The sequence below is a fragment of the Panicum hallii genome, chromosome 5, assembly GCF_002211085.1.
Source record: "Panicum hallii strain FIL2 chromosome 5, PHallii_v3.1, whole genome shotgun sequence".
In the NCBI taxonomy this organism is placed as follows: domain Eukaryota; kingdom Viridiplantae; phylum Streptophyta; class Magnoliopsida; order Poales; family Poaceae; genus Panicum; species Panicum hallii.
The window spans coordinates 58,012,971-58,033,856 of NC_038046.1; the positions used below are offsets into that span (position 1 = coordinate 58,012,971).

At 51.7% G+C, this 20,886-nt stretch overlaps 4 protein-coding genes across 5 annotated transcripts; all 4 read right to left on the reverse strand.

The window, feature by feature from the left end:
- Window positions 1-4: 4 nt before the first annotated feature.
- Window positions 5-433, reverse strand: LOC112892870 (RING-H2 finger protein ATL39-like). Its single transcript, XM_025959973.1, has one exon. It carries the CDS (start codon window positions 431-433, stop codon window positions 5-7), a length of 429 nt encoding a protein of 142 aa, XP_025815758.1.
- A 1,439-nt stretch (window positions 434-1,872) lies between these two features.
- On the reverse strand, window positions 1,873-2,358 carry LOC112892871 (RING-H2 finger protein ATL39-like). The gene has a single exon (XM_025959974.1). The coding sequence runs from the start codon at window positions 2,356-2,358 to the stop codon at window positions 1,873-1,875; it is 486 nt and encodes a 161-aa protein (XP_025815759.1).
- Window positions 2,359-4,142: 1,784 nt separating this feature from the next.
- Window positions 4,143-5,103, reverse strand: LOC112895272 (E3 ubiquitin-protein ligase EL5-like). The gene has a single exon (XM_025963217.1). It carries the CDS (start codon window positions 4,848-4,850, stop codon window positions 4,224-4,226), a length of 627 nt encoding a protein of 208 aa, XP_025819002.1. The 5' UTR covers window positions 4,851-5,103; the 3' UTR covers window positions 4,143-4,223.
- Window positions 5,104-11,614: 6,511 nt separating this feature from the next.
- Window positions 11,615-14,167, reverse strand: LOC112895271 (transcription factor PCF5-like). 2 transcript variants are annotated; one of them, XM_025963216.1, is made up of 3 exons: window positions 14,064-14,167; window positions 12,138-13,911; window positions 11,615-12,029 (listed from the first exon to the last, which is right to left on the reverse strand). In XM_025963216.1, exon 2 carries the CDS (start codon window positions 13,572-13,574, stop codon window positions 12,246-12,248), a length of 1,329 nt encoding a protein of 442 aa, XP_025819001.1. In that variant the 5' UTR covers window positions 13,575-13,911; window positions 14,064-14,167; the 3' UTR covers window positions 11,615-12,029; window positions 12,138-12,245. The 2 variants fall into 2 exon arrangements, with proteins under 2 accessions (XP_025819001.1, XP_025819000.1); XM_025963215.1 differs by lacking the exon at window positions 14,064-14,167 and having other exon boundaries at window positions 12,138-13,987.
- Window positions 14,168-20,886: the final 6,719 nt, after the last annotated feature.

Genomic DNA, 20,886 nt, shown 5'->3' on the forward strand with positions numbered 1-20,886 from the left:
CGTCTCAGCGGCACGTCGCCCGGCACACGGGGCACGTCGGGCGCAGGCGCAGCCACGCGTCGACGCACCGCGCGTGGAACGCGTGCGTGCAGCAGGGGAGCCCCCGCGCCGTCTCGCCTTCCTCGACGGCGCCCAGGCACACCGCGCACTCCGCCGCGGCGGCGCCGGGGCTCACGAAGCAGGGAAGCCGCGCGATGGCGGCGTCGTCGAGGCCCGAGGCGCCGCAGCGACCGCCCTCGTTATCGCCGCGTGTGCCCGCGGGGAGGTCGTCGTCGTCGACGTCGACGCTGAGGGTGGCGAGCAGGTGGTTCGCGTAGAGCACCGCGGCGTACCGCAGGAGGACGACGAAGGCGGCGAGGGCCGCGAGCTCGAGGGCCACGCCGACGCCGTCGTACTCGCAGGCGACGTCCGACGATCCGGTGGCAGCCGGCATTGCTAAGCTACGCTAGCAGCCAGCGTATTAGCTCTTGGCATGCCTCGTGCTCTGGATTCGCAGTCAAGCTAGAGAGCGCTTATGAACTAGCGGCAGGGCGGCGCCAAGCACCGGAGCCGGAGACAAATCGGGCGGTGTTTCCCGGTTTCTGCAAGCGGCGCTGCAGTGGTTTTGGACTCTGCTGCCTTCTTGGTCGCGTCGCGCCCGTAGGAAGAGTTGGTAACGCGGTGGCCGGAGATCCTTCTGTTGGCAGTATCTTTTTAAAATTTGCATGAGGTTTAAGAACACTGTCCACTAGATTGACTCTGCCTGTAGATACTGACACGGCCACCCACCAGCCCAGCAAGCTCTTTTCGCTCGCTGCAAGGGAGGTGATCTGGTCAAGGAAGAAGCATGCTGGGAAATTTTAGGCGGAAATGAGAAGAGGCCCCCCGGATGGACGTCAACGGATCAGAAATTCAGAATAGCATGACATTTTTGGTGGGGAGAAGTTTGCGTCAGGCCCATTTAAATTTGGGAAACGCTTTGGATTCCCTTTAATTAATTCTCGCGTTCCGGAAGCCCAATGCTCCGAGATCCTCTTAATTAATAAATAGGTTCCTTCCAATCTGAGTTTCTGTAGATTTTAGCGCACCACTTAAATTTAACTTTTCATGGAGGAGGCTCCAAAAGAATGCAGGCTATTGCATGGAACTATTTGTAAACAAATTTCAAAACCCACATCCGAGAAAGTAGTAAGTAGCACGAGAGAAGTGGTAAACTTTTTCTTCCCTTTTATGTTGTATCGCGCAGTAAAACGAGTTGAAACAATGATTCAGGAGTCTCCTGTCCGCTGACTCAAAGCGAACTGTGGGCGTTGGATGCCATGCATGTCCGCTAATACTAGCTGCAAATCTGATCCATGTCCCATCCTATCACTCTCCGTGTTGGCCTGCCGTATCAATGGACATCTCCATTTTCGGTTTCCACTGGTGCGTCTGATCTCATATTTCAGGCTCCTGCACTCTTGCAGTCACACACACACATGCACACTCATATATCCTTTCGATATTGTTCTTCAGATTTTTCAACGTCTAAAGATCTTTTCCTAACATTCTGTGCTCGCGGATAAAACAAGGTGATCACGCCCCAGCCAAGGAGAAACATCCCCGATCAAGATGCTCGTTCTCGATTCAGTAATGCGTCTCCTGTTCAGAATGGAATTGTAAGCGCGGATCTTATTGGGATAAGGAGATCATATGTTACAACCGAGAAGTACCAAACATAATCCACTCGCACGGACTGGGGAAAAAAAAAGACAATGAAACATGATCCTCAACGGTTCGAAGCAGATCACATGGTAGATGACGGTAGTACGAGCTAGCGGACACGAGACAACCACTGCCATGCATTGCCCATTTCTGCCCAAGGCTTCACGATCGAAGCGGCTGGTCGATCTCTCACGCCAAACCGAGTGCAGCCGCCGCCTCCTCGGCGCGCGCCGGCTCGGTCCTCCGGCGGCAGACCGGGCACGACGCGTTCGACGAGAGCCACGCGTCCACGCATGGCAGGTGGAACACGTGCATGCACCCGGGGAGCTGCCTCAACGTCTGCCCCTCGTCGAGGGCGCCGAGGCAGACCGCGCACTCGGCCTCGGCAACGCCGGCGCCTCGCTGGTACGGTAAGGACGGGAGCAGCGCGATGGCCGCGGCGTCGAGGCCGCCGGAGGGGCTACCCGGGCCGGCCTGCTCCTGCGGCACGAGGCTGCTGCTCGCAGCTCCGCGCCCGCGGCGCGCGCGCCACCGCCGCAGGAGGAAGCGCAGGTAGAGGAAGAGGGCGACGAAGAGGACGCAGAACGTGAAGGAGGCCGCGCCTGCCGCGAGCACCGCCGTGAAGCGGCGGCACCGGATGACGTCTCCCGGCAGGGACTCGCTGCTCGGAGCCATGGCGGACGATGCTGGAGTGGAGGTGGCGGCGCGTGGCGGGAGCCTAACTGAAACCGTTGCCTGCGGTGTCCAATTTTCATAGGGCACGTGCTCTGTATACCGCCATTTGTTTTTTGTGCCTCTATTTATTGTTGAGAGGCTATCCAAGTGCGAAAAATCCGGAAGGACACAGCACACACTTTTTTTTTTGCAAAGAAAAGAGAGTTTTATTAAGTACTCGAAATATACCAATTACTAATAAATTTAAAAAAATAAAAGAAGATAGCTTTGTCTTGTAAGAGATTTATATTCTAATAGTATAGTGGCTGCAACCTTGGTATTACATAGAGGATCTTGGAGAATAACCAAGTTACACGCTTGGAGCCAGAGGGTTTAATTTGTTTGGTTTGGTGCATATCGAAGAGAATTGAAGGAGATTGAAGATAACTAAAGACTTATTTGGGAGAACTTATTCAGGCTTCGACTTCATGTATGTTACGCAATCAAATTACTTTAGCGTGAAATCATTTTGTAAGTTCGGATTAAATTGAAGTTGGTACAGGGAGAACCTTTTGCATGGGCCAAGGCAGCACGTAAAAACACAATCCTCACTTTGTTTTTCTTGAGAAACCTTATGGTGAACAGGTCTTCTCCATGACCTGCTAGTTGAAGAATCATAGCCAGAGGGGGGGGGGGGGGGGGGGGGACCGTGTCACAAGCATGGACTTTTTTTATAAAAAATGACTTCGGCATCTGGATCCTCCAAAATTATGTTACGTCAGCTGGTGGGTTAAAGGAAAATATTGTCATAGCTATAAATTAAGAATGTAGGCACTACTAGAGAACCTATCATCCTTCCATCCTAAAAATACTAGAGTAAATTGGATCCCATATTAATGCTAGCTACAGGTACTAAAGATACTAAAGAGTCTTTCACGGGTGAATTGAAGTCATCTCATGTTTGAAATAAATTTTTTAATACCGATCGGTGAGCGACCCGTTATTAAAAATTAAGATTTCTAATTGCGATTTCGTAGTACCCGTTATTAAAAATTAAGATTTCTAATTGCGATTTCGTAGTACCGGTTGGGAACTCTCATTAAGAGCATCTCCAACCATGAGTCCTATATTTAGGTTCTATAATTTGTATTAGGGATATATTTGATGTGTTTAGGGCCAAAAAAAGCTTATACTCCAACAGCGGGGTCTCAAATCATGCCATTTACAACTAATTGGGGAAAGATTGGAGCTGAGGCATTGGGGAAAGAAGTCTCTGTCAGTTAGATTTCATGGCAAAAGAGAGATAGGGCTCAACCAATTGAGTCCTATATCTAGGACCCGGGAGACTGAGTCCTAAATTGATTTGCCACTTTTTTGTAAAATAGGACTCCTGTTGGAGGCTATTTTTTTCTCTTAAACCCTATATTTCAAGATAGGACCCAATTTAGAATTCCTATTGGAAGCTCTATATTTCAAGATAGGACCCAATTTAGAACTTCTATTGGAGATGCTCTTGCTGGAGAAAAACTAAATAGCTAGTAGATGGTTGGGTTAACTTGTGCGATAAATGTGTTTGCATGTGACGGGGTGGTGATCATGTTAACGCGCGTTGTGTGTGTGTGTGTGTGTGTGTGTGTGTGTGTGTGTGTGTGTGTGTGTGTGTGTGTGTGTGTGTGTGTGTGTGTGTAGTGCTAAGTAAAATGTTGGTCTTGTGTGAGACTGACTTGTTGCTTCGTGGTGATTATCGAAATTGTGACATCTAGCGTTTAGCGTTATGGGTGACACTCCAGAACACAAATACAAAGTAGTAGTACGCAATTCTAATTACATTTACAATTACTGATTCGTAAGAAGCAGTCATAGATGACAATGTCGCTTTTGGCTACCTACCCTACTACGGCACCGGCCCGTTGACCGCGGAGCCCAGCACGGGTCTCCGCGCCGCCGCCTTCCACGGTGACGACCAACGTGCCCCCCGCACCGAACAACGCTGGAGCCGGCGGCCGCGCGTCAGGGTTGGGCCGCACCTCCGCTCGGCACACCGGGCACGTGGTCCTGGATCGCAGCCACGCGTCGACGCACTCGACGTGGAAGACGTGCCCGCAGCTCGGCAGCGCGCGCACCTTCTCGCCGTCCGCGAGCTCCGACAGGCACACGGCGCACTCAGTCGCCCCGTCGGCGCTGGTGGAGGCCGCCGAGGCGGACCCGCCGCCGTCGTCCGCCTGCTGCGGCTTGCGGCGGTACGCGGTGACCGGCAGCGCGGCGAGCGCGGACGCGTCGAGCCCGCGGCGGGCGCTCCTGCCCAAGGAGCCGAAGGAACGGCGGATGCCCGCGGTGAGGCCGCCCCGGCCGCGCGCCACGAACTGGTAGAGGAGGAGCCGGACGAGGACGAAGAAGACGGTGAGGATGGCGAGGATGACGACCGCCGTGAGCAGGACGCGGCCGCTGAAGCTGTACTCCTGCTCCTGCCGCCGCGTGAACGGGCCGCCGCTCCCCGCGGCGGGGCTCGACATGGATGGATGCACGGGCACGACCAGCTACCTAGTGCCTGTTAAATTGCAATCGAGAACCTGGCACGCCGGACGCAGGCTAAGTAGGTCTGCTTAGAGTGCAGCACACGTTACTGTTTGCAGTGATCAGGTCAACGCCGGCTCGTGCTAGGAAAATCCGAAAACGTCCGTGCCGGCGAGAGAATTCCAACGGCCGTCAGTTGCTTTGCGCGCGAGAATGGCCGTCGGGCGTCTAGGATATGTGAGCCTGATTGATCGGCCGGTTGAGCAGACGATATGATTTTTTTTGTTAGTGTAACATTTAGCTTCAGTTTGACGAGACGCTGCTGTCACGTAGGAGTTCATGATAGAGTAGACGCGTAGGGTTTTAGTTTGTACTAGTTTGTGCTTGATGCAGGAAGGGTCCAGGAAGCTTCCGGGGATCAGTAGTCATCGGCCGGGTTTGTTTTCTTGTGCTGACTTGCAGGCCGTAAGCTAGAGCTATCTTGGACGAAAAGGAACGCAGAAAAGAAAGAGTTCAGACAGCCGCAATGTCGCGGGAAATCGAACACGCGTGGCCTACGAAGATCCAGCGCTTTGCTTCGTGGGCGTGCCGTCCCTGCTGATGCTGTGTGTGCAGGCAGAAAAGAATCCTGATCGAAGTGTCGCTGTTCTCGCCGAACTCTTCGGCTTCATCAGGACTCGGATTTTCCTCTGAAGTCTGAAGAGAGAGGAGGCGGCCCTGGCGTGTGCGCGCGGGCAACTTCTCTCCAACTACCACCACCACCAACGAGACGAGGCCGGCCGCAAGCAATCCGCGTTGTGTTGGGCCGGCCAGGCCGCAAGCAGCACTGGCCCGTGGATCGGCGGCCACGGACCTCACGGGCTGGTGGGACGGGCCGGAGCTACGATCCTGCTGCAGTGTGGCTAAAAAGTAACTCCTGGCTGGCGCTTTCCTTTCTTCAACGTCACCTGTTACCACCTGCGCTTTAATTTGTCGCAAAATATATATATATATATATATATATATATATATATATATATATATATATATATATATATATATATATATATATATATATATATATTGATGCTCTGCTACCAGTCCAGCCAGTTTAAAAAAAATATCCACCTAGCTACTAGCAGTATACAAATAGCCATCCGAGCACTACAAAACTAGTGGAGCGAGTATAAAGAGCAAGGGAATTTCGATTCGGCTCCATTTCAAGAATCCGCATCGCCGAAATGCTCTCGTACGTGTCCCCCGTAAAGAAACGAGACGGAATGCCTCGAATCAGCGGACACTTGCTTATCAACCCATGCTCCCGCCACTACCAAATTAAAAATAGCAAATAATTATAAGTCACGCTTTCTTTCAATTATTAAATATTCTAACACAATACTCTAAAGATACATATTTATCAGTATCTAATTGTAATAATTGTGATAGGTTTAGTTAGTACCTATTTCTTTTCATTTTGCATCACACCTCCATATGTGTTTCATATGTATTTACTTGAACATTTTGTTTGAGCTATGTGAACAATATAAAAATTGATATTCTTATCTCTTCCCTCGTACATGAATATATGATGACACACATTATGGGTTGTATTTTTATATAAATAATAATATAAATAATATATTAATAATGTAGAAATAGTAATTTAGAATTTTATATTGGTGCACTTTAAGATTTTATTATAATTATATATTTTAGATTCAGATTGAGGGGTTACTTTAACTTTTAATAATGATATAAGTGGGTAATTTACATGAAGATTAGGGGGCTAGTTTAGATTACTTTTTATAATGGTAGAGGTGAATAATTTAGATAATATTTAGGGAGTTACTTTAGTCTATTTTCATAATAGCAGAGGTGGATAATTTATTGGAAAAGATTACAGATCCAACGGCTATTATGACTAGAGTTGCCAAATTGATGACCGGATGTTTCTGATTTTTATAAGAATTTGTAGAATTTCTCTATTTTTTTAGACTGTACGCTAGCATTATAGATGGCTTCACATGTAGACTTTAAAAAAAGCTCTCCAATTAGTAATAGTAAGACGAGACAACAACCGAGAAGCAGCATCGCCTCGCCGGAACACACGTTGCCCCGCCGGCCGGTGCAAAACCACCCGTTAGACCGGTCGTCCGGCCGCCCGGTAAAAAACTTGCAAGAAGGCAGGTTACAAAAGGGCAATGGGGCCTCCGCTTGTTTTGGCACGGTCGCACGGATGGATCGGCAATGGGGCCTCGATCGGCGACGCGTCTGGTGACGACGAGTGCCGCCAAATTATGATGGATGGCGCCCGTCGTCGTCAGGCACAGTTCGGCATGCATCGCTGCTGTGGCCCCGCGCCGGCCGGCCGGGCTGACAGCAGGATGCATAGTTGTGGCTGGGGGACCTCCGATCCAGTATCCATCCATCCATGGCTGTCATGCATGGCTGCTGCTCGTCACAGGCAGCAATGGACGGAGAGGCTCGCTCCCTTAACTCCCGCCGCGACAAACGAAATGGCTCGGCACCAGCAACAAACCCAGCCACACTGCGTGGACTGTGCTCGTCTCTGTCAGGAAGGTTGCTGCTAGCCTTGTCTGAATTGATGACCCGTGTTTTTTTTTACCATGGGAATTGATGAACCATCGATCCATCTCCTGTGCCCATTCTATCTAGCGAAATCTCAGCGTGTTGTACATCTGGGTGGAAATGCAGATTGTAAAATGATCGCATGAGATTTACCATCGGTTGTCTGGAAGAGAAGTAGAGAAGTTACCGTTGACCGTGCGAGTAGCCGGAAATGGCTGTGCCTGCGGTGGCGCTATGCTTTGCATGTGCGTTGGCAGTTCTCGCTTTCAGGCTACTACTAGGCTGCACATACGGACTGCAAGTAAGACAGGACTGTCCCGCTGGCCGATCAGGACAGACCCTGGCCCAAGACCCACTGTTCGCGGCGCAACAGCCTCACAGGCCGCAGCAGCGCCCTGCTCCCCCTCCCCCTCGCATCGCCACCTCGTCAGTCTCCTGTCCGTCGCCGTCGCCCGCACGAAAGAGCTAGCACGGTGGCCGTCCCATCACGCACGCACATCCATGAATCCATCGACCACCGGCTGGCCGTTCCATTGCTGGCGTACCAGGGTTCATTCAGTAATCAGTACCCAATTACCCATCCCGGCCGGTTCCCGCGCGCCGCCACTGGTCGGAGGGTGCGCGACCGGTCGGAGGGTGCATGCATCTCGCGCGCAGCCGTCGTCGTCGTCCCATCCGGCGGCGCATTGATGCGCGCTCGCACGGCGGCATCAGCACCATCTACAAGCAAGTCGGCCGGCCGGTCTCCGTCGAACGAACGAGCCCGCGCGCTCTCCACTTGCCCGTACCACGCCGTGGCATCTCATTTATCGCGTCCAGCGCGGCGTCGTACGAGCCAGGCGCGCCACGCCCCCCAATCCGTCAGAGCTTTCGGATCAATCACCAGCCCGCCGCGCCGGGATGGGCGATGGGCCACGGCGGGCGGGCGCCGCCGTACGCGGCCGCATTTACGCCTCTCATGTGCTTCTCATGTCCCGTCCTGCGGCCGGTACAGGGGGCCGCCGCGGATCGGGATCGATTGGCCGGCCGCCTGCGGGCGGGAACGTGGCCGGCCTGAGCCGCCGCCTCCGTCCCGGGCATGCATGGGCGCCCCCCCGCCGGCCATCATTCTGTCGGGGCCGCCATGATACACCGGCGGCGGCGAACTCCACTGCGCCATGCACGCATGCTACGACGCATCGCTGTCGTGCGTCCACGGATCGTATCGAATTGAAACCGCTAGCTGTGGAGTGCTGGCGGTGGCGGGGCCGCCGATGGGGGGGGGGGGGGGGGGTGGCGGGTCCGTCGCGGCGTCGCCACCTGCCCGTCGACCATGTGGTGCTCCCAGAATCTGAGGAGCCGTTCGTTTCCGGCTACAGTCGCCGGCGGGCCGGGCCGGCCGGGTACTCGTCAGTTGTTTTGGTGGCACGCGGGGGTGGCCGTGCGACCGCATGTGATTCGCTCCGGTGGCTGCTTCTGATCTTGATGAGGCGGACGCCTGCGTGACGCTCGATCTCGGCAGATGCTACAGTACGCCACAGCCACATGTGGTGTAGCTTTCTTTCCTCCCGTTGCATCAAATCTTTTTCTCTCAAGAAAAGGCGCCAGGGATCTGGTTCTCCCCAAGCTAGATATAGTACATCATAGATGTGATGGTGTCTTTGTTTGGTTGTTCACTTGTAAAGTAGTATATTAGCCGCCTCTCTTTATGTATGTGATGACTGGATTTAGTATAGATTCGGTAATTCATATGTGTAGTGTATGCTTTTGAAGGCGACTCTTGACGAAATTGATAGGTTTAATTTGTCGTTAGTTAGGATGTTAGTATGGACCACAGGTGCGGTGAGTAGTGATTGTGTGGACTCATCATAAAGGCTTGTCCCCTTTTAACTTGACTTGACTTGGGCATTGTATGCTCTCGTTCTTAAGTGGCTTCTTTACGTTTGTACCTCACAATGAGAGCGTTCTTACTACTGGAAACAATAATTTCCCTGTTAGAGCAACTCCAGCAATAGCCTATAAATCAGACCCCTCAAATGTTAAATAGAGCAGCCTCTATTTTTTAAGGCTTCCAAATTTTTCTCAACTCCAGCAATAGCTTTCAATTCTAACTTATAACAGAGAGCTCACCCTCTAGAAATGGAGGGTGGAGGAGGGGATTTAGAGGCCTCCCCAAAATAAAAAGTCTAGTAGAGGGTCTGCTGGAGTACATCTTTTTGATTTGATAGGGGGCTGTTCGGAGAGTCTGCTGGAGTTGCTCTTAGTTGTTAGTTTGCACGTGCATGTATAGGCATTTTTTCTAACCTTATATATAGGCATTTTTCTGCCGCTGGTATAATATCAATTATTACTGCTAAATGGTACATTTTTTCTGATAACCCAAGCATAGTGTGCTAATTACATGAATACAGTTGTATGTGTCTTTTATATATTGCATATTTTAAAGATACATTGGGGTGAGAGATACCATGCCTCCATTGGCTTTGGTCTTAAGTTTCGGGTGAGAGTGCAACATGGCTGGCCAGTTAACTTCTGCCATTGCTAGTCAGCTTATCTCAAGAGGATCCTGATCTATATCGCTTATCTCAAAGAGTAATGGATTTGTAACAACATACATCTTTGCTATGGACTACTTTGCATAGAAATCAAAATCATAACAAACACAGCATTTCGTGTTCTAAATCAATAGAGCAATTACAATGTTTTGTTCAAAGATGAAATTTCATCATTAACCAGAGACAAAAAGGAGAGAATCAGAATTCCATCTGGTCAATGAGGTACTCAAAGAGCTAAAGTCTAAACAAAATGAGAGACAAGGGATTTGATTCACAAGCTAACACAAAATGCAATTATGAAATTGCACTATAAGTAACATAAAAAAATGTTAGCCGCATGTATATCCTCTTCATTGGCAGCAAAATAGGCCCACAAAACTCACAATGTAACTGCAGCTGCAGGGCCAGGCTAAAGGCTGTAAAGGAGTATGTACTTGTGCTAACCACTTGTGCACTCATCCGTGCTGTGAATAGTATGGATGCATGTATAAAGTGTTCATTGTTCATTCCATGTTCCAAGCATGCAAAATTGCAAAGCACTCATCCATGCCGACGGACTCGGAGTGAGAGGAGATACGCGAAGGGCCCAGCTCGACTACAAATATCACGAGATATGCCTCGCATTAGGGGCGGAGCTAGGGCCCGTGCTGCTGCAGCACGGGCCCAGTCTTGCTCATCTATGTAATTATTATGATATTTAGGTATAAAGCAGTCTTAGATACAATTTTAGACAGTCTCTTACTTGCTTGCCCATTGGTTTAGACCAGGTTGGAGGGAGGGAGTTTCTAGCTCCGCCCCTGCCTGGCATCATCTCTCTTCTCATCCCCACGGCACCCCATAGCAAAATTACCAGCCGTACCAAAGTTACAGCGGCAGGGCAGACAAAGGGAGCGGGTCCATGTGGAAGCCAATCAGAGAGGAGCCGAGAAGCAAGCGAAGCATGCATGGCCATCTCCTTCCTCCTGGCATCTGCCACGAAGAGTTGCTCGTGTTGCATCAGCCACTGCAGGCAGGCACAGGCTACGGCCTGATTTAAAATGGTTAAAAAGCCGGGGGGCATGTACTGTGCTAATGACACGCAGCAGCAGAGCCAGCAGAGGCGCCAGGCAGACAGATCCTGTACTAATCACACGCAAAGAGACACAAAACCTTTTGCTAGTGTCATTCTTGCCGTGCCCAGTGATGGATAGATGGATGGAGTAGATCATGGATGGCACAGGAAAGCTGCAGCAGCAGCTGCTGCTGCTGTCGCTGCGTCCTCCTGCAGTGTCCTGCTACAGCAGCAGCGGCAGGAAACCAATCACATGCTGGATATTTAGGGTAGGGAAAAATACTGTATCTGCTAGTGTGAGGTACTGAGGTGAGGCCATGCAATGCAAATATGCAAGGCAAGGTTGTGTTCTTTTTGTTTAAAAAAAAAAGAGGAAGCTTAAAGTATACATCAAATCCTACTCTTTTGGTGGATTTGAGGTCTTTAATTTCTCAGTTCCAAACAAAGGTTCAGAAACAACAAAGCCAGGATAAAAATACTTGTAGTATAGGCAGGTTGGAGTTTAGCGATATACTAGGTGCATAGTATAATTTAAAACTCATCAAAATATAAAATTAGGAGAAGATCTTAGGACAGGCCCAATCTGTTTCAAATGCCAAACAAAGCAAAGAAAGAACGAAAGACTCCTGTCCCCATCCACATATCTGGTTAACAACAACATCTGCTAGCACTGATAGCTCCTGAACCACAGGAGGAAGCGCATTAACCATCCATCACGAGTCACCAACAAGAACAAAGTGAAAGCAAACAAAGCTTGAACTAGAGCAACTAGAAAGAACATCAACTAAACCTACTGTGGTGCAACAAACAAGCCATCGATCTAGCCAGTGCGCTGCACTCTCACAGGCCTAATTCTAATTAAGAAGCTCCGAGTGAGTACTTTGAAGCAAAAACCAGTGACACAATCTGCAGATAGAGATCTAGAAAACCGACCGACCGACCAACCAAAAGAGTGGCAGCTCCCAACTTTGCTCCTCCTTGTTGCAACCATCCATTCTCATAGGGAGCAGCTGCAAATCAACTTCCTGAAATGGGGATAAAAATTGCATCAGAAATTTAGCCCAAGAAACAGCAATGCTGACATGCTGTAGTAGAAATACAGTCTAGACGAATAATGAGAAAATTATTCTCACAAGGGTGCAAGTGGAGGAGCTGAGGATGGTGCTACTGGTACATGGCGTAGCGCTGAATGCTCATGGTGGTTGGTGGTGGAGTAATCGATCTGTGCTCCACTGCTGCTGTCAGTGGTGAGAAGCCGAGGACACGGACGGCGGCGGCTTGTCGCCATTGCCGCCGCCGTTGTGGTCCTCGTCGCCCTGTATCCTGGTGGGGATGCGGAACCCGGAGAAGCCGATGCCGGGCGCGAACACGGCGGGGCTGAGCCCCCCTTGGTGCTGCTGCATCGGGTTGTCGGCTTCGACGGTCTCCGGCCATCCTCTCTCGGAGGGCTGGTTACTGGACTGAAGGGGTCCCCTCTGGAAGAAGAACTGGCTCTGGCCGGCAAGCGCCGCCTGCATGTGCGCCGCCTGCTGCGACACGTTGAACAGGTAGCCGCCAGTGCTCCCGCCGCCTGGGTCGGGCACGTTCCACGGCACCATGCGCTGGCCCTGCGCCTGCTCGGCCCACATGGCGCCGCCGCCGAACGAGTAGCCGGGGAAGAGCGCCTGCTGCGCGGAGCCATTGCCGCCGTGGCCGTGCGATCGGTCCTGCTGCTGGTGCCGGTGGTGGAACATGGGGTCTGGGAGAGACTGCAGCGACAGCCGGAGCTCCTGGCTGTGGCTGCCGGTGCGCGACAGGAGGTCAGGCGTGTAGCTCTGGAAGCCCATGGCCGACGACTGCGCCGCCGCCGTGGACGAGGACGCCTCCCCGCCTGCCGTGCCGGCCATGGGAAAGAACGACTTGATCGTGTCCGCGATGGAGTCGGAGTCGAGCGACGGCGGGAGAAAGCCTGTGCCGCTGGCGCCACCGCTGGCTCCACCGGCGCCGGGGAAGTCGAAGGACGTGTGCGCGACGGTGATGGCCTGCGCCTGGTCGTCGGAGTTCTCGGCGGAGTCGGGGTGGGTCGAGGAGGACGGCGGCGCGGCGGCATTGGAGGCGGTGGCCGTGGGCTGCCACGCGGGCAGCACCTCGAGCTTGTCGATGGCGTCCTTGGCGTTCTTGATGAGCCAGTCGACGGCCTTGCTGGGGCGGTCGTAGCCCAGGCGGTCCTGCACGTCGTAGAACTGGATGGCCGTGTGCGCCGACAGGCGCACGCGGCGGTCGCGCGGCCCGCGCGCCGTGCAGACCTTGCTGTGCCGGTCCTTGCGCCCGGTGGAGCGCACAATGTGCCCTCCCTGCACCGCCACGATCTCCCCGCCGCCGCCGCCGCCGCCTCTCACGCGCGAGTGCGAGGCAGACGTCGCTGCCACGATCTCGCCGCCCGCGCCTGCTCCTCCCCGCGACCGCGAGTGGGACGCCGCCACAGGCGCCTGCGCCTGCGCCGCGAACTGGTGCACGTAGTGCTGGCTCCCGAAGGAGAGGAGCTGCGGCTGGAAGCCGTGGTGGTCGTGGGACTGGCCGGCGTCGCCCATGGGCGCGAGAAGGGCATACTCGGCGGACAGACCCCGCTGCCTCACGGCCGCCGCCGCCTGCAGGTGCTGGAGCTGGAAGACGGGAGCCGGCGGCGGGTCTGCTTGGTCCTGCACTTGTTGGTGGAGCTGGAGCAGCCGGTGGTTGTGCTGCTGCTGCTGCTGCTGCTCATCTGCTTCCTGCTGCGCTCCTCCTCCTCCTCCTCCGCCGCCGCCTCCGTCGCCGCCGTGAGGACCCCGGTGGTGGTGCCTCGGATCCAGATCCCCCGCCTGTTTGGCCGCCGCTACTGCTGCTCCGACTCCAGCAATGCGCGTCCATCCACCTCGCCGGAGCCCATAACTAGGACGGCAAGAAACACGGAAAAAAGCAGTCAGCAGAGTGGCGAAGGCGGCGGCTGCGGCGGCCGGGGGGGGGGGGGGGGGCGGGCGGGGGAGGAGAGACAGAGAGAGGGGGGGAGGGAAGGGAAGTGGTGGCCAAGGATGGACACTGACCCAGGAGGAGCGGAGTGGAGTGACTGGAGTGGGGGACTAAACTAGAAGCAACCGGGCGGATGGCAACATCACATTTTAGCAGCAGCGGAGTGCAGGGGTTGAGGGGGACGGGGGAGGCAAAGCTCGAAGCTTTCTCGCCTTTCTTTTTCTCTCGGGGGTGCGGGAGCTCCGAGCGCAGGCGGCACGAGGGAGGCAGCAAGACAGGATGATAAGACTAGGATTTGGGATTTAGTGAGAGAGAGAGAGAGAGAGAGAGAGAGAGAGAGAGATTTTTCTGATGATGAGGGAGAGGAGGCAGCCTGGCTGCTGGGGATGGCTGGAGGTGGCTGGAGAAGGAGCCAGTGGTAGGGGTGCTTGGGAAGCCAAATTTGGAGGAGCTGGGACGCGTCGTGGGCGGTTTTGGGTGGGGATTCATCGCGCAGGGGGTGCATGGTTTGGGCATCGATCTGGATGATTGTGGAGAGATGGAGATGCGGCACGGGACGACGGGATGGATATTTATGTCCTTTGTATCCTTGCTTATAATGCCTTGTTTGTTATGGGTCGGACGTATTTTTCTTCTTCTTCTTCTTCCCGTTACAGACGGGCAATCGCTGCGTGAAAAACAACTCGATTCGGTGAAACTTTGAAATCCGCGCCTCACAAATAACTCAATGCACTCCATGTACAATTCTAAAAAAAGAATGTCTGGAAGGAAATTCGTGTGCGAGGGGAAATATTACGGAAGCAATACGGTTTTCATGATCAATTTTGTTTTTGGAAAATCCGTGGACTAATTTGAATTGTGTGAGGGAGTAAATTGAGGTTAAATTTTGTTCCGAGGTTAAGCGGACAAAGTGAATTGGTAGGTGAGTAAAATAGATTTTTTTTCATTTTTTTTAGATACGATGTTTTTGCGAGGAAGATACAAGTTGGAGTTGACAAAGGGCGACAAAGAAAACGACAACGTCATGGAAAAGGGCCTAGAACAGCAGAAGATAATCCATGACGTGTCGGGGAACGCAACGCACGCCTTTCCAACGAGCCAGCCCAGCCCAGCCCGGTGGTTGGACGTCATGGAATTATGGGGGACCTGTATCCCGGCGATCGACGGCAAGGCTTCCGCCGTTCTCCGTGCCGGAGCCATGCCCATGCCCTCGGTCGATGCCGCCCATGGCGGCGAGATCTGAAATCTGAATTCCGACGACCTCTGAGTGTGTGACAGTGCGCATGATCTATCCTCACTGCAACTTCTGGTTCTTCCTCCGGGCTGCGCTGCCGCCTTTAATCGCTTTATTTGAGCTATATATGCTGTGCGCTTTGCTTTGCCAAAAGAGACGCGCCCTTTTCAATCCCCACACATGGCGGCGCACTGCACTGCCGGCTGCCGCCGCACACCGGTGCGCGCTGCACAGCGAAGTGAAGACAGAAGACACGCGCCCTCCCGCGAATCTCAGTTACTAGTAAAGAACGCTCATGCTCCACATCTCCAGTGACGGGAGAATTTGGGTCGCTGATGAACGAAACGCATCCGCATCCACATCCACCAGTACGCTTTGCTGCTGCTGCTTGCTGTCCAGCGTCGGGGCAGACACGGAAACATTCCGCGATCCGCCCCGAATAAAATTTACCACCGGCACCTGCCTACTAGCTCGTACAGATTTCTCATTTCTTTCTAGGAGAGGAAGGAACCAATTGTTTTTTCGTCCCCGTGATCCATCCGCGGTCTCCGGCGGGAGGGGCCGTGGGATTTCTTAAGGTTTCTGTCATGTCCAGGATCGCCTGATGTGGTTGTTCGGATGATTGTCCGGCCGGCCAGGCCAGGCCAGGGGTGAAATTCAGAATTCCGGCTGCAGCTCGCCGCAGTCCTTGCGGCGGCCACCGGGCACCTGCAGGGGAGAAGACAGAAGAGAATCCAGCGGGAACAAACGCACGCTGCCGCCGCCCGGACTCAACTGATCTTCAGCATCCTTAAGATCCGTTCCACCCATCTATCAGCTCCTCTATCTTCAGCAGCAAGTAGCTATCTAGCGTGGTGCCAGCGCTGCGCATCCGCGGATAGCCACTGCGCACGCACGCATTTGCTTTCCCAAAGAACACAATTCCGGGACGGAAATAAACAAAACCGGAGGAGGCCGACATTCGAAAAGCCGGTGGCGTTTAAATTTTTAAAACCCCGGCGACGGTTTAAAAAACCGCAGCTTTCAGCAACTGGGCGGAGGGCGTGCAAATTGGCCACATGAACAGTAGCATGCGAGCTGCTGCCGACCTTGCTTGTGTAGATGCTGCTAGCAGTAGGTGGGTGTGTTTCTTTTTTATGTCGTCGGAGCGTGAGATTTGATGTTGACTGCAGACTTTTGATTACGTGCAGTGTGGATCCATTGGCTTCTTGGCTCGTACGGAGAATCATCGTTATCCTAGCTTGGCGCCTCTCGTTTGTTTGTGGCCTCAGATGGGTAGCGTAGCGACTGCCGAGTAGAATAGTAAAAACTATCGAGTCGCCGGTCATGCATCTCAGCTCTGCCCAACCGTTGCTTGTTCTCTCTTTTGGCTTAAGAACACGGCGACGTGACCTGTTCGAATTAAGAACAAACTAAAATTCGATCCCCACTGGCAGACTATACCCAGTGTGCGGTGGGTTATTCTGCTATATGGATCGGAGTATAGAACCAATTTTCGTAGAGGTCCAGGCTTAAGAGTTCCTCAAAGGCATCCAGGTCTAGCGCGCACTCGGGCAGCTAGTGTATAAAAAAAAATACAGTTGATGGAATAATGTATTTATAGAGAGCACTCCGAGCCGGAACAAAATTGTACGTAGAAAACAAACATATACGTTCCAGCAAAAATAATAATAGCATGTACTCATGCGAGTAGTTTTTCCTGAACTGCTGTGTGTTGCAGATCTGAAATTTCCTTTCAGCTAACCATTTTGGAACAACCACTTCCCCAGTCCTAAATGCAAGTCGTTTTAGGTTTTTGGCTCATTTTTTTTCTTTAACTCAGGCTACTAATATATGAATAGTCATATTAGCTAGCTTGGCAACTTATAGTAGTTAATGTTAGTGGATATTCTTCATCATATAAATGCTCTCAAAATATAAACTTTCACTAATGGAAATAATATAATTAAACTTGTTGCCTACTGGGAAAGCAGCAGAAGACAATGATTATCCTGCTCTTTTGCTCTTTTTTTCTTTTTTTAAAAAAAGAAAAGCGACCCTGTTCCCGCAGTTTGGAGTTGAGCTAGGCATAGGCCAGCTATATACATAGGCTAGCTATAGTTTGGAGGAGCTAAAGTTAAATGCTAAACTTTAATACATATTAGCACTTATATACTTGCTAAAGTTTTTAAATCTGAGCTAAAGTTTAGCCTATCCCATTAGCACTCCTATTTGGATGAGCTAGTGCTAAAGTTTAGCACTTTCACCCATTAACCATTGGATCCAAATAGGGTTAGGTGTTTGGATCTTGAGGGCTAAAATTTAGACCTTCAGGTGTAATTAGGAGAACTAAATATGAGCTAATTATAAAACTGATTGCATAAGCCTAGGGCTAATCCGCGAGAAAGATCTATTAAATCTAATTAATCTATCATTAGCACATATTTAATGTAGCATCATATTGTTAAATTATGAACTAATTAGGCTTAATAGATTCATCTCGTAAAATTAGTCTATGGGTTATATATGCAATTAATTTTATTATTAATCTATATTTAATACTTACTAATTAGTATCAAACATTATTCGATATCATAGGTTCCTAAAGTTTAGCTAACCTGAAACCAAATACTCCCTAGCTAGCCTGCATGAGGCCGGATCGACGATTGCTGACACGGGCCGAGATCAGAGATGAGCTAGAGAAACTAGGCGAGGGCCGGGGGCGGCATGCATGCCCGGCGCAGGCCAGTGCATGCATGCACACTGCCTGCGCCGGCCTGCGAAAGCCGAGCCAAATTATGAGCCATGCATGCTGCTCATCGTCATCGTTCACCAGCTAGCTAGCTACACGTCTCGCCAAAGGTAGTAGCTGTCGGTCGATCTGCAGGCGGTGGATGGATCTCTATTCTCTAGCTAGCTAGCTAGCTACGCCGGCCGTTTCATCCGCAGGCCTACGCATGTGTAGCTAGCTCCGAGTTTGCGACTGCACTTGCTGCTGCCCCTCTCTTTCCTTTACGCGCATGCATGCAAGCAAGCAGATACACCCGCTGCTTCTTCAGCTTTACAGTTGGGTGGTCTACTTCACCCGTTGGAGCTGAGACGGCCGGCCCGATCGATGGATACCTGGCTAGCCGCCTACTCCGTAGCGCTAATGCGTTCACGGCGAGGCCGGCGGCGTCCCGGGCACTGGTTGCTGCTTGCGGTAGAGGAGGGTAGCCGGCCGGCGAGATTTGTCGTGTGTCCCCAGCTCGTCAATGCAATGCACCGCCGCCGGCCGTGTGTCCAATCAAGCCCCTCTCGATCGCTCTCCATTTCTTTGCCTTCCTGACGGTCCACCGTTGCAGTTGCAGTGGTCGCCACGGAGCGCGCCCGGGATGTGGTCTCGGTCGTTCCGGCGGTCGCCTTCGGTGGATGATTGATTCCTCCTACGGCGACAGCGCAGCTGCTGTTCGCTCGATCGCCGAGTGATGGCCGGGGAGAGAGGCCGACAGATGGACACGCAACAGATCGAACCGACACGGCAGGTGCCGTTCCAATGTCGAGAAGGACACGCGGCGTCATCTCCCAGGCCTGTTGGTGGTGCGATTAATTGGGCATGCCTCGCTTGTTGTCGTGGCGCGCCGCAGAAGACTTGAGAGAGCTACTATGGATGCATGGCGCCACCCCCGGCCGTGTTTGGAGACCGATCCTCGGGCGTTGCCGTGTTCTATGCTAGTATGCATCATGCCATTGGATGCCCGGCCGGCGTCGCGACTTGCGAGTTAAATGAAAAGTAAAATCTCCTGGCGGTACGGCACTGCATGCTCGGAGGGAGAAAATTACCGCGTGTATTCACCGCATGGTACGGCTGCTCGACGGGACGCGTTCCCAACGATGAAACAACAAACTGCGTGCTACCTGCCGGCTAGGCAGGCCTAGCTAGTTCGGGCTACCGCTGCTACCCAGCCAGCCAGGGTCCGTGCCCAGCTCGTCCTGCTGCTGATCTGCAGGCACCAACCCAATGCAGTAAAACACTGTTTTTGAATCGGTATCGTGGCAAGCGCCTCTACGATACATTTTTGGTCCATCTCACTGAAGCCATGGAGGTGATGAGGCTGGCTACTACCTGGCGTGCGTCAACACACACACACACACACAGAGAGAGGAGAAGAAGAGGGAGAAGAAGAAGAAGAAAGAAGCAAGCACGCATGCCGCTTGCAGATCAAGGATTAGGAATAGGATGATGGGATTTAACAAAGCCCCAAAGGCCCAACCGAATTCTCGCCTAGGGCCCCGCCTAATCTCTGCCGTACGCGTAGGCCCGCCTTGTTTACGCGTGGATTTTGGTTTAGTACCCCTACGTGCGCTTGATTAACCGGCCTAGAGACTAGAGTAGAGTATAGGTAGCTAGCTAGGGATCAGTAACCCATGCGGAGGGTGGGCCCCGCGGCCGCCCTCAAGCTCTTCGTGATCTCGTCGTCTGTCCTTGGCTCTTGTTGTTTGCGCTGTGCCGCCGGGCAGCGAGCGGTGCACCGCGCATGAGTTCCTGCAGCGAGAGGAAAACGGCCATTTTCTGGTTTGGAAAGCGTGCGTGACCCACCCCGTTTCTCTTTTCTGGTCACGACATGTGTCATCACTGCTGCTACGAGTAAGGAGTACATCCTTTGCATCTTGAGGCAGAGACGTGGAGGATGTCGTCCTCGACTCCCATCCCCTCCCTCCTCCCGAGGTGAAGCCAGGCCCAAACAATGACACAACGCGGGGGCCTAGAAAGTTGTTTCTGCTCTCATGGGCCCCCGCTCAGCGGCCCAAACAAAGGAAGACTTTGGCATAATTTCTCTTCCCTTCTTCAAAACTACTCGTGACGGATATGAGTTCTTTACTGCAGTGTGAGGCCGATGAATCTGCGAGTATACATTTATTAATGGAATACTAGAATTTACCTCAATGAAAATATCTTCTTGTTAGATTCCACTCTCGGTTGCAAATACGTGTACAGAACAGAGAAGTGAGAGAACGTTTTGAATCGTCAAAGAAAACAGCTTCTCTCAAATCGTTTGGTACAGTTTCAGCTTCTCTGAAATTAGTTTAAAAATATTCGATGAAATAGCTTCTTTATTCCACCAGGAGGTCCAGGACTTCGATTTCAACAACCAGATCGATTAATTCCATGATAATCAGGACAGGTTCATTGGAAAGATTGACACATAAGGCACCAATATCCTATTATCCTTCTGTTTAGAGAGAAAATCCTTCGGTTAGTGTCACCATTTTTTTTTCATTTTTCGTTCTTCTTTTTGGGAAAAGTTCACCTAGATAATTTACTAAATAAATACGCTAAGCATGACAGTCTGAATACATAGGAAGTTCTAGACTGGGATTCAAACCCATGAATAGACATCATTGATGATGTTTATCTTTAATGCTGTAGACCATTATTATAGATTCCTTTTTGTGCATGTCAGGAAATACCGTACGTCGTGTTTCATGCTTATTGCTTTTCTTTGAGAGTATGCTTGTGTTTGGTGCATGCTTATTTCTGATAATCATGCTTTAAAACTTTGTGTTGTCATGAACAAGGAAACCGATACTTGAGCTACTCTTATGAGTGCTTCAAGGTGTTAGCTTACCTGTCATTTTAGAATATAATTGGAGCAAGCAGCTACTTGTTATATTCTTACAATATTTCATTATAATGTAAATTT